At 41.7% G+C, this 13063-nt stretch overlaps 2 protein-coding genes across 3 annotated transcripts; one reads left to right on the top strand and one right to left on the bottom strand.

The window, feature by feature from the left end:
- Positions 1-1693: 1693 nt before the first annotated feature.
- On the bottom strand, positions 1694-9354 carry LOC133892355 (calmodulin-binding transcription activator 1-like). 2 transcript variants are annotated; one of them, XM_062333072.1, is made up of 13 exons: positions 9119-9353; positions 8555-8674; positions 7673-7788; positions 6788-6876; positions 6607-6649; positions 6006-6183; positions 5771-5890; positions 5364-5692; positions 4507-4845; positions 3657-4348; positions 2998-3577; positions 2122-2445; positions 1694-1975 (listed from the first exon to the last, which is right to left on the bottom strand). In XM_062333072.1, the coding sequence occupies exons 1-13, from the start codon at positions 9159-9161 to the stop codon at positions 1859-1861; spliced, it is 3090 nt and encodes a 1029-aa protein (XP_062189056.1). In that variant the 5' UTR covers positions 9162-9353; the 3' UTR covers positions 1694-1858. The 2 variants fall into 2 exon arrangements, with proteins under 2 accessions (XP_062189056.1, XP_062189055.1); XM_062333071.1 differs by having other exon boundaries at positions 5364-5890; positions 9119-9354.
- On the top strand, positions 9160-11615 carry LOC133893001 (ras-related protein RABH1b-like). The gene is made up of 4 exons (XM_062333981.1): positions 9160-9226; positions 11047-11158; positions 11260-11350; positions 11469-11615. Exons 1-4 carry the CDS (start codon positions 9160-9162, stop codon positions 11613-11615), a joined length of 417 nt encoding a protein of 138 aa, XP_062189965.1.
- Positions 11616-13063: the final 1448 nt, after the last annotated feature.

The following is a 13063-nucleotide window of genomic DNA, read 5'->3' as shown; positions in this document are numbered from 1 at the left end:
CCCCACATCCGCGCTCGGTTCGCAATCGTCATCGGCACGATGGTACGTTGTTGGAAGCTTTCACTACGGTGAACTAAGCTAAGGTGGCGAGAGATGGAGGGGATCGGAGGCTGCCCGAGATGGAGCTCGGCGAGGAGGTGCGTGGAGAAGGCGTCTTGCCCGGTAGGATAAGGAGCAGGAGGTCCGTCTGTCGGTGGTGGTACCGTAGAGATGATGGATGAGGTCCATCTATCGGTGGCACAATAGAGAATATATAAGGAATAAGGTATTGGATGTCTGTTGGAGATGAGAAAGATTTAAGGAGAAAATCTTTTAGATATGATTTTCTATATGAGGATATAGAGAGTGAGTTTTAGAGTCTCTTGAAGATACTCTAAATAGGGTTAGGAGGCATCGGGTTCGAAATAAGGATATGAGGTTTAGTCCATGTTCCTATGTTTGGATTTTATTGGGTTTTGGACTGTGATAGAGTTTTTTTTTTTTACCAAAATGCCTCTAGAAAAAACATTATGCAAATTTGATTCTCTCCGCCTTTCTTGCTTCAGCGTTCCTAGCAACGAGTCCCATATCATAAAGCACCATCGAATCAGCTAGTAGCAGTATCAAGCCTTAACTCTAGTAGTAGCAATAGCCTTCCCATGAATCCAAAATAGAGTAGCAGCCCCATCAACAAGAGCCCCGGATGGCTATACGGCCCTTGGAATGAATCGCAACAACACGAGCTTCGAGTGGTGATTTCGTGATGGAGGAAGAAGCGGTTGCAGGCAGTAATGCATGATAGGCATTGGCCACTAGAATAAGGCAACTATGGCCAGCGAGGGGTCCGAGTAGATCGAAGAAGCAAAGCACGATTCAAAGCCAGTGACAGAGACTACTTGATGAGGGAGCCGGTCTATCCTATGAACCAAACATTGAATATAACTTATCTCATACCTCATTTCTTATTCCCACCTTATATTTCTAACAATCCAAACGCCACCCTAGCGGATTGGAATGGGAAGGGGGAGAGAAGAACACCGGAGAGGGGTTTTAAGTGCTCCGCGTCGTCGAGGACAACGTGACTTGTGCACGCCCGAAGAACACGGAGCCGCTAGAATACATTAATCCACTACAAAAGCGTAAACTCAAGAATCTGTTAGCATAAGCGTAAATTAAAGAAACAGTTAGCGAGCTAGCTTACACGTAGTCTGATCCCGTATCACGTACTAGCAAGCATATAAAGCATGATGAATGTGAACACACAATCACGCATCAGCAACCATAGAAAAAATCCATAGCAAACACGTACCAGCATTCGAAACAAGTATAAAAACTACTATAACTGACCAACACAGCTCACGGCTTTTCTAAAACTTCCCCCACCTCTTCCTCTCGACGCTCACATCTTGAGCTTACTCTCCGCTCCCCCCCCCCCCCCCCCCACTGCTTCCTGTTGGAAGCCATTGGCACGGCCCACCACCCTCAGGCCTATGGCTCTCGTGACACCACCTTCTCGCCGCACCACTCCACCCACCACCACCGTCAGTCTAACCACCTTCCCAAGCATTTCTCTAAGCTTGGCATCCGATGAACCCACCCCAAACCCAAACTCCCCTCCCTTAACCTCACCGTCAATAATTTTTCTTCTCCGGCTCATGTTTACACCGTCGTCTGAAGGATTCCCAAGTTTCAAGCGCCTGAACATTAATAAGCATGAAAAACTATAGTCTCATGGTATTAACTATATCATATGAAGTCAAATGGTGAGGAGTGAACCTCCATTACAAGGGTCTACTTTTACTGGAGTTCTAGCAACAAGAATTTACATCTAGTCTGGTAACGAACAGGTCACGGCCTAACTGATCTAGCAAGCTCAATGTCAAGAAAAAGTGGACATCGGTGCATCGCCATCTTCCCGGCATAGGTCCTCCAATTCAGCCATGAAATCGCTTCCATCGGCACCAGCCGAGTCACTTAGCATCCTATCCTGCATCGCCTGTCCAAAACACACAAAATAAACAACGCCAAATCAATCACTATACATCAAGCTCTTAACAGAGACTGTGCACGACATCCTGGAATGGACAAGATAGTGCTTAAGCAATGCAAACTCAATTGACATGTTAGAGAAAAGGATTGTACCTGGGACTCCTGCAATTTGGCAACACAGTTTTGCAGCCTACGGTACTGGTCTATCGCTTCCGGATACTGGGTCATGGAATGCACACGGGCAAGTGCTCTTTGAAGCCTGCCTTCAGCTTGTTTCCTGCCGTCCTTCAAGAAATCATACTCATCCTCAGCCGTAGCAGGTTGGATCTGCGATGGACCTTCAAGTTGTTTCTCAGCTTGGAAACCTCGTAAGCCCCTTCTCTTTCTCCTCCACCTCAGTATAACTTTCTCCACAATGCCTACAGACCAGACTACCTTCCGATAGTTTTTCCTAACTTGATGTCCTCGTACATGGGCCTAGTAAACAAAATAGAGGTATAGTTTTGTAAGATATAGAACATAAACATAAGGGATGGAGTTCTTATAGTTGTACTTTAACAGCCTAATTGAAATGCACAATTGAAATGTCAAAAACACCACAAGAGTTCACCTCATGTCCACAAGGAGATGTGTGCCTCAATTTACTACTGCAGTACTATCACACGCTTGACATTGTGCTACCTTTTTATCTGATCCAAAACTATATTAACTAGTGGCTGAACAAACTTGCTTCAGCATTCAAGAAGCGGAGCATGGAGTGAACAATGACAAAAAATATCTAATAGGAGTAGAGCACTAGTTTGATGCAAATGACCCAAGCAACATTAAACAGTTGTTTATCAAACTGTTTCGGCACCGATTAATCCATAGTACAAAGGGAGCAAATTTAATCAAATCATAGTCGGTTTGTAGCTTCGTAAACTTTGGATATTAACTATGTCAAAAACAGTACGCAGAGAGTATTAACTGTCATGTGGTTATATGAGATTTCGGCAAACGAACAAAAAAGGATTAGTAGACGCTAAATACCTGTATCTTTACAATCTTCTGCCGGATAATCATAAACTCCTTTCTTCCTTTCCATCCTCTAAATTTGTTCTGAATACGAACTGCAGCAGAATGCAAAGGCACATCACTCTGTCCAGGTTTCGTGTTTTTGAGAGAAACAAGCGAAAGAGTGTGTTCATCAGATAATCCACAATCATCATCTCCATGTTCAATCACTTTCTTTCTGTGGAATGATTCCACCCTAAAAGCTTGAAATATTCTGGCTGCAGCTTGAGTTGATTTACGAACTGCAGTAAGTGAATCTTTTAATGACTCTGCCTGATAATCCACACAAGCAAGCTGGGCAGAACTTGATTCTGCAAAATCTTCTGCTGCTGCTAATCCGCATACTTCTTCTACATTGCCACCCTGTGATTCTTTTATTGTAAGTGCTGACAGGTGACTTGTCAAAGAGGACTCCGCAAGGAAACCAGCGATGCCTTTGTGTCCATTTTCTGATGCTAAATCAGCAGGAGTTCTTCCAGATGGGAATTGAGCTGTTGGATCTGTCAAAGCACCAGATGCAGCTCCATTTGCTATCAGGGCACTAACTGCACGCTCCCTAAAATTATAGAAATATCATAAGTTCAGTATAAAAGATAAATTTGAAACACTCGTAGGTAAAATTATTTTAGCAATACCTTCCACGAGATGCAGCCCAGTGAAGTGCAGTCCATCCACGAATATCCCTGAAGTTTACATGTACGCCTGCAGCAACTATTGGTTTTATAGCCCAATCATAGCCAAGTGCAGCTACTAAATGAATCACACCTTGTCCTTCCTTGCCTAGCACATTCGGACCTTTTCCATCATCATGTATCTTATGGATAAGCCAATAATACAGCTTTTCTTTCACCAGTTTCTCAAGATTCTGATCCCGCACAATGGAAAATTCTTTCTCATCACATGGCAATGCCAGGTTGAGGTTAGACAATTTATCATCAAGCATTAAGGAATTAATAGTGTCGACCAACTCAGACTTATTTCCACTACTCAAGACATACTTCTCATAGTCATCTGGTCCAAGGGAAAGTAACTTCTCAAGACGGATATGTAAATGCATTTCATTTATGCCAGTAGTATGCGGATCTGAAGTCTCCATATACTGGGTCTCAGAATCACGGAACTCAAATTCTCGCACTTCACTACAAGCTAATCGATTTGAACATGTCACATAAAATGGAAATCGTCCAGAATGATGCATTGGTGTATAGCAGCGCAAGGAGCCATCTACTAAAACTTCAGCAGGTACTTCAACATCCCCGAACATACATGACCAACTGCAACTTTCCACATCTTCTTTATTTGTCAAGAATGTGCCAGTAATTAAGACCTGCATTGTATAAGACGTGAAAGAAAAAGGAGCAATGTTGATTACTAGAATTTACACGAACAAAGCACTCGACATGCTAGTAAGTTTCAGACCCCTTATATTGGGCCTACGGACAGAACAACAGCAAAAAGATAATAACAATAACAGATGGTGCAAACCTTAGTCTTCGTGCCGTTGTATGCCCAGCTTGGAGATACATCAATAATGCTGAAGAGCTGGTCTTGGGAAAGTGAGGGGCTGACTACATATGCATCTAACTGCTCGTTGATTGGTATATTAGAGCCGTCAGCAACATTCACAGTTTCCGTAGTACTCCAGAAAGCATCAGAACTGGACTTGATATCCAAATCAACAACCTCTGGGAGTTCACTGCTCATCCACCTTGAGAAGCTGTCAAATTTCTTCAAACCATCTGGCTCGATCTTAAAAAGATCTAATGAGGACTGCTTTAGAAGTGGATATCTGATACTTAGATCTGTATAACCATCATTCTCTGCCTGAAGATTGAGGGTAATATATCAGTCCATGGAACTAGGTAAACTTTCCATGCACTAGGCATCAAACTTTCAGATACTACTGTAAATTATAAAGCACAGATATTGAATTATTCAGACAGATAATTTCTTAAAGCTGGGGACCAAGCATAAACTGCAGTTAGTTCTTGTTTGATTTGACATACATCAATCAGCAGTTGATATCGAAAAGTTGAAGCACCTCATTTCTTAGAAAAGAAAAAAAACGGAAAGCAATACACAATACTATCAAATATTCCTCCTGGGTTCTCACTATATTTCATCCTAAATGTAGGTGCTCAAGTTTTCAAAACACATACAGATCCAAAAAAGTATAATGCTTCGACATTTCAGAACATGAAGGACCTAACACATCTGCAAGCAGACTGGAGAATTAACTGTGGCAAAAAGAGAGTGGGTGCAGAGAAGCAGCCCAACAACCGCACAGAAACTAGGATATTGCAAGACATCAATGGAACTAACACAAGAAAATAGCAAATCACCTGTGAGGACGTTATGCCTGCAGCACTCAGCACATCAACTTCCTTTTGAGTGAGGTTGTTTGTATAGAGTGCCTCAGACATAAGTGTTTGCAAGTGTGAACTATCATCCAGATTGCTACCCACGGTTGCAACAGAAGAATAGAGTGTTGGCTCCATCAAGCCACCTGGATTTTCTAGAAAGGGTTCACCAAACCGCACTGAATCGAGTGGATTTTTGGGACCGCCTCTTAACCCAGCTCCAGTTTCATTGAACGCACTAGCTATGTCATTGTGAGTGACAAAATCATTGTTTAAGGTAGCTGTTGTAGGCTGCATTTCACCAAGATAACCTGCAATCGTAGTAAATGAAACATGAGTTAGAAGCCGACATTTGTAGAAAACCTTGGAAGGTAGAGTAAAAAACTTGCCTAGACTATTTACAGAAGCGCTTGGAGCTGAAGCACCCAACAGGTTATCCATTATGATCCCATCCACAGGCTGCTGCATCTCAGTGAAAGGGTGGTATCTGGAGCTTGCTCGACAATTATCTGTTGCACCGAATTTTGCTTTAGATACACTGAAAGAATTTATTTGTTGAATATGCATCAGTTAATATATATTTAGTGTAGATGATGCAGAACAAAGATAGAGAAACTGCAAGACCTGTTTCAGCATCTTCATATTCTGAAATCTGTCCACTAATTGGGCTTTCAGTATCCATAGATTGTGAGGCTACCTGGCTCTGACAAGCAAAAGAGTTTGAACATGCAGGACTATCAGCATTAGATAATCCTGCAATCTCTTCAGCTTCTTTAGCACGACTGAAACTTTGTTTGCCACCCTGGAAAATTTGTTTTTGATTGGGCTATCAGGTACAGAGATAGTAAAGGACATGGATCAAAGTGAAAGCTGGATCCAGAATTATTCTTGCCCTCTAACAGAATATCATTTCACTCCCAGAAAAAAAAAAATGCTATCAAGTGACTGGGAGTGGGAATGCGGTAGCAATGTATTTTTAATTAGCAGATACCCATACTCTAGACTATAAACTCATTGTTTGCGGTACCCTGTAGGGTTTTGTTTTTCATTCAACTGTTCTCTTTCTTTTCCATCAGTGAGAGGGATCATGGGGCTGTTACAGAATAGATGTGCGTACCAACAAAGTTGGTGTTGATGATAAAATGTGAACTTTTCAGCTGATAGTGATCGAAACTTACAAAGAAGATGGAAAATACAAGTTTGTCATGTGCGGAAGTAAACATACCTTGACTTCAAGGTAGTGAACAAGAACAATATTCATGAAACCCCTGAAAACAGGACAATAATCATATCATGCCATAATTTTACTACGACATCATGTCAACTATCAGTCTACTATCCAAATAGGCTTCAAAAGTTATTTACACTATATCCATTTAAACTATTACACTGTATCTAGCACTTACTCTTCCAGCAGCCAATAGGTCCGTCTTTGGAAGTTCTCATTCTCCTCCCCATGGGCATAATAGCAATGAAGTACATCAACACTGCCAACCTAAAACGACAAGCTTTCAGCTATAGTAGTCCGGTGATAGAACCACAATCAATAACAACAGAATGACAGATAGCCAGAAAAAAAAAATGTTGCAATTCATTTGGCAGCGCCATGCAATTCTCTCCATTCTTTTCATCACAGGCAGCGTAAGTGCATAACAGAAGAATCAGTGGCCCCATGAATGTGTTTCAACATCAATTTGCTTATAAGTGAATGACATGAAAATCTTAACCACTTTCTCCAGTCACGGAAGGATGTCATCAAGGAAAACATGCCTTAGAACTTGTGAACCTTGACCAATAACCACTGATATCTAGATATATACTACATCCGTTCTTTTTTAGATGTCGTTTTAGCTCTTGGCACATAGAACAAGGTCGCAATTATTTCTTTCACCCATGACATTTTTAGCCCCCTTAATTGCTCTCACACACAACTAATAGCACCAAATCCACCAATCCAACATGCTCATTCTACCCAAACTCCACTTTCGAATAGCTTTTAATGAGGGATCTTTAGTAAAACACCACCTAGAAAACCTAAAACGACATCTATTTGAGAACAAAACCAAGTTCCTAGAATGACATCTATTTGAGAACGGATTAGTATAAAGATTGGACGTGTGAAAATAACTTAGTGGATTTTCATTTACTTCTACAAAACTATAACCCAAATAGGAGAGTAGTATTATGTGACTCTAAGTATTTCATGAACCACAACAATCGCCATTGCATGTCTAATATTCCTTTGAGATTTAATTGGAAAAGGAAGCTTTGTACAAAGAATTTGTACTAACTTTCAGCTTCTCATGAGCCTCTTTCACTGTCTTTCCATCCTTTTTCTTTCTCCAGTTGTGTCCATCCTTTCTGAAGTATCTCAATATTTTCCGATCAAACAGAAACAGTGAACCACCTGAGAAATTTTCATGCAACAAAGCAATCAAAAGGTTAGTATATCATCAGTCACCATTCAACACTCCCTACAATAATACACAGAGCAACAATGCACATAGTAGCACCAATTCTCACCAGGTGATATTCAAACAGGTACAGGTTCTACAGCATACAGGGAAATGTGGAAACGAAAATCAGGACTACCCGAATACAAAAAAGAATCAAGACCCACCAACACACCAAACCCTACAAAAACAAAGAGTTCATTCCAAACTACGAGCACATAAAAACAGACACACATTCACCAACTACAATCTGGTCCTAATAGTAGGCAATAATGTCTGACCCCATTAACAAATGATTGGTGGCGAATGAATTAATGGTCCCTTATCCTCTAAAAGTTCAAAGAGACAATTAGCATGGCTGATGAGTCAGAACATTATCAAATAGATCTTCCTGCGACATAAAAATTCTCAGAATGCATCCATTATGCCACTTCCATGCTATATGCCACCTGAGCGCAAATTTACTGTCTATAAATCTAGCAAAACGAAAAGGAAAAATGGTAACACTGCAGTGCTGACGTGTTCCCAAAAAAAAGTGCAATTAAGAATATATCTTCCTACAACATCAAAAGTTGCTGGATGCTGTAGACTTGCGGACTTCCATGCTATATGCCACTTGAACACAAGTCTACAGCAACCAGCAAAAAGAAAGGATAACTAGCTAACACTACATGCTGACGTGTTCAAGGGGAAAAAAGTTTATCCAAGAAGGAGCCGTACTTGGAGGTCTGTTCGGCGGCTCAGGTGCAATGGAGAACTTCTTGTAGTTTGACAATATTTGGCAAATTTCAGCGGGCCGCAACCAACGATTCTGAGCTTCCAGTAGTATCTGAGGAATATCTGCAGATTAAAGGCAACATAAGTCTGACATTAACCGACACTAGCAGCAATTACTTGCACTCTTCTTTACACACTAGCATATGGTGTAGGTTTCCTTTATGCTTACCCATATTCCTTTATTTTTGACAAATTCGACTCTCTGAGACTTCCTAATCAACTGTGAGTCTCTGGACAGCATTAAAACCAATCCTAAATCCACACAAAAAAGTAGGATTCCCGGTATTTTGCCATCCATAGGAATTGCTCTAATCAAGTAATCATAACACGAAGCCCTAAAATCGCCCAAAACGCAACGCACCAAAACCCCAACAAAAATCAACAATGAGTAGCAGCTTAGCCCTAAGCAACCCGTCAAAATCCCTAAATTTCGTGGAGGAAATCTCCACGGAGGCGTACGGATCAACACGGACGTGACGGAAACCGAGAGGCGAACCCCGCGAGTACCTGGGGGCTGGCTGGACATCGAGTACTTGCGAATCTCCGCCATGCGACGATCCGACCGCGGCCGCCGCCTCGGCCGCGCCGAATCGCTGGGTTTGGGAGGCTACAATCGTAACGCTCCCGAGGGGATTTGGGGATTTCTGTCTGCGCGGCGCGGCTCTCCACGGGATTTGAGGGCACGGCGCCGTCGGATTGGAATATTTGCTGCGACGGCGGGGAGTGTGGCACTGTGGCGAGTGGAAAAAGGAAGGAAAAGGTCACAGTAGAAGGGGGGACTAATGGGGAATGACCATATTGTCCCTGCCTGGACGGTGGTTTGGGTTGATGGGGTTTGTCGTCGCTAGTGTTTGGACATCTGATTAGGAGGAATCCAGGGGCCTAAAACGGGATCCTGTCTTGGATTATCGCTTAAATGCTTTGTATGGATAATCAGGGATTGGATCGGATTCATTCGTATTGTTACGAAAATACAGTACACCTTCTGTTTAAGAATAGTAGCCGTATTTTTTGAAAAGTGCAACTTTATATACTTTAATTAATATTTAATCAAATTATAAAAATATCTAGTGTATAAAAAATATATAATTAGGTTTACAATTTAAAATAATTTTACACTGTGCAGATTTATAATTAATCAAAATTTAACTTTAAAGACAAGTCCATAATAAATATGACTACTATTTCTAGATGGAGTATTTTATTTTACAACTAATTTTTTCCAATCATATACATATAGCTGTGGAAAGGTTTGATAAAAAATTTAAACTTTAACTAACAATAGCTTTTAAAATATATATTTTAGGAATATTAAAATCATATGTGTAATCTGTCTTGAAAAATATTTATATAATATGATAAATTTATTGAATTTTATAAATATATTCTAATAAAAAATAATTATCAAAATAATATGTTGGAGATCTTATCTTACAAAAACTATATGTATTGACGAGGGGGAGTAATTTGAAGAACTTGATTATATCCTCACCTATCTAAACAAGCCTCAAAAGGCTTGTGAACCTCTTTGATCTGGCATGGTTACTCTATATTTCGTTGTTTGCAGCGGGTTGTTTAAACTGACCAAGTAAAAGTGTATGATAGCTCGTGGCGTGGTGCGACATGCCCGAAAATAGTTTACCTCAGATGACCGGCAAGTGCGCATGAATATGGAGCATCGGTTGCTTGAAAAAATGGGGAACTCGCATACACAAATGGACCATTTTGCCCTGCTAAATTAAGGACCACTAATCAGGACTTTAGCACGTGCATCAATGCCCCCCCCCCCCCACCACACACACTGCGCTCATTTCGGATTTTAATATGCATAGTTCAGAACTTCTACGCACGTTTTTGTTGATAGAATTTTTTAAGGACCAATTTTTAATCAAGTTGTTTAATGGTGGGCTAGTGGCTAAACCTGTTAGGAAACCAATAGTTTTACAATAGAATTTAGGTCTATCTCGATCCCTAAAAATTTAGTTTTATCATAATATGTCTCTAACTCTTAGATGTTGATTATATTTTTTAAGGATTTTTGACGCTATATATATATAAGACATAACCCGTCAATATAAACAGAGATCAATAAACAATATAAACAGAGATCAATAAAGAATAAATAACTTTTTCTTTATATTGTGTCTTATTTGCAATTGTTCTTTTGAGAAATCGTTGAACTATACCCGGTAGCAGTGGTTCATCAACATGTTATCAACACGAAACTTTATTGGAGATCAAGCTAGTAGAATCATCTGCCACTTATTTCAACGAAACTGCTAACAATGTATAGGAGCAAATTATTATTGCATTTCAATTTTCATGAACTGAAAAATACTTCTGTTCTTACGATTGTTGTTCATTAACTGATTTTGTCTCTTTAAATAGATATTAACCTCATCGTTTATTTATTAGTGAGATGTTCATTTCTGCAGATAAACAGTCCTTCCTGAACACCTCAGAATGGATCGACGAAGTCCCCACCAAGAGGGGTGGCGACGTGATAATTGTGCTAGTTGGGAACAAAACTGACCTTGTCGACAAGAGGTGACCATTGTGTTTTCAACTCTCGAACCTGTAGGCTTATTCAGACTGATACACATCGAACAACTTGCAAGTTTGTGATGCTGCCGCCTCGTCCTCTGCAGACAAGTCTCCACGGAAGAAGGGGAGAGCAAGGCCAAAGAGCTCAACGTTATGTTCATCGAAACCAACGCGAAAGCCGGGTTCAGCATCAAGGTCAGAGCACACCTCTTTTCTCCGATGAACATAACACAGTTTTACGCTAGGTGCCACCTGATAAATGTGGCTCCCGTATGGACCGCCGCCATTCACCACTTCACTGCCATCCATGCAGCCGCTGTTCCGCAAGATCGCTGCGGCGCTGCCGGGGATGGAGACGCTCTCGTCGGCGAGGCAGGAGGACATGGTGGACGTGAACCTGAAGCCGACCTCCAGCCAATCCAACTCGCCGCAGCAGGCAGGGGGCGGATGCGCCTGCTAGGGAGAGTGCTAGTTCTGCACATACACTCAGCTTGACGAACGTCATGGCACGCAGTTTCAGTGGTGTTGCTACTGCCTTTCCTGATGCTTCTGTAGTGAATCACAATGCCACCTTCAGTTTGTTTTGCCACCCTGAGTTCGTATACAGCGAAAGACCTTATTGTTATGAATAGATATCTTTTGGTATAACTATATGATCAATTACTAAAAATAGTGTTTATTGAGAGGAGATATCTTACTAATAAACATATCATTTTGTCATATATAAATATGTAAACACCGTATATATCAATACAATAGTTTTATTCTCTACTCTCTATGCTATCTCTTTACTTTCTATTTACAACACGTTATCAGTCACGCTAGTTTCTAGCGTGGGCGGCCAAGAAAAACCATATCAACCAGAGACACGAAGGCCTTTGAACAAAAGCGAAGAACACGAGTTCTATCACTGATGAGCCACACCAATCAAGAAAAGAGCAGAAACATTCAAGCACCATACATCATCCGCATGGCCACTGCGCTATGAAGGATGAACACAAAAGACCGACGCGAGATCAACTACAAAAGGTACTAGAGTGCTTGTTCCTCGGCTGCAACCACATGAACAACGACAGTAGCAAGCCTCTTCAATCCAAGAACAAGTGCCATCCAGATGGTGATCATTCCCATCGACCACCATGCCATCCAGACGGTGATCATTCCTATCGAACACCACCAGGCAATCATCAACAGAGGGAAAAACACCACCAACAGATAGATCACACACAGTAAGCATCATTCAAATTGATAAACTTACCTCGATTGCGATGGTTATCAGGAAGTCGAACCCACGAGAGCATCGGCCACACCATCCTTAGATGGTGGGGCCTCGGCCCTCCTGGCATCATCGTATGTCACGTCCCAAAAATAATAAGCCGTAATTAAGCATCGCTTAGCCATTATCGCATGTTTTTATGCGTATTCATCTATCAAAAATAAGTTAAACGTGCTTCAAGCGCCTTAGAGGTGGTTTAGAGTACCTTGGAGAATCCCTAAACACTTTGGAGAATGAAAGGAATGGAAGGAGGATGGTGAGTGGAGACTTAGGAAAAATTTCAGCAAAAGAACCTCTCTCGCGGTCTGACTAGGATCTCTCACGGTCTCATCGGGATCACTCATGGTCTGACTGCCAGTTGGCAGCCCCGTGGGCTTGCCACGTGTGCTTGTCGTGGTCTGACTGGCGCCCTACGCAGTCTGACCGCCAGCACACGGAGGCTCGGGTTAAGTTGGTCGATTGCCTCTCTCACTCTCTCATTTGTTCTCTCTCCCACTCTCTCCACCCAACACTAGAAGAGAGAGGGACTCCCTTGTCATCGCATTCGAAGGCCGGAGATCAGAGAAGGGGACTCCCACGAGCTCCCGAAGGGCTTCCCCAAGCGTCGTCCCCCTCTTCTCCCTCGCTGGAGG

The sequence above is a fragment of the Phragmites australis genome, chromosome 15 (genome assembly GCF_958298935.1).
Source record: "Phragmites australis chromosome 15, lpPhrAust1.1, whole genome shotgun sequence".
In the NCBI taxonomy this organism is placed as follows: Eukaryota; Viridiplantae; Streptophyta; class Magnoliopsida; order Poales; family Poaceae; genus Phragmites; species Phragmites australis.
Note: the sequence above shows the minus strand (reverse complement) of the source record. Positions and strands in the feature narration are given on the sequence as shown.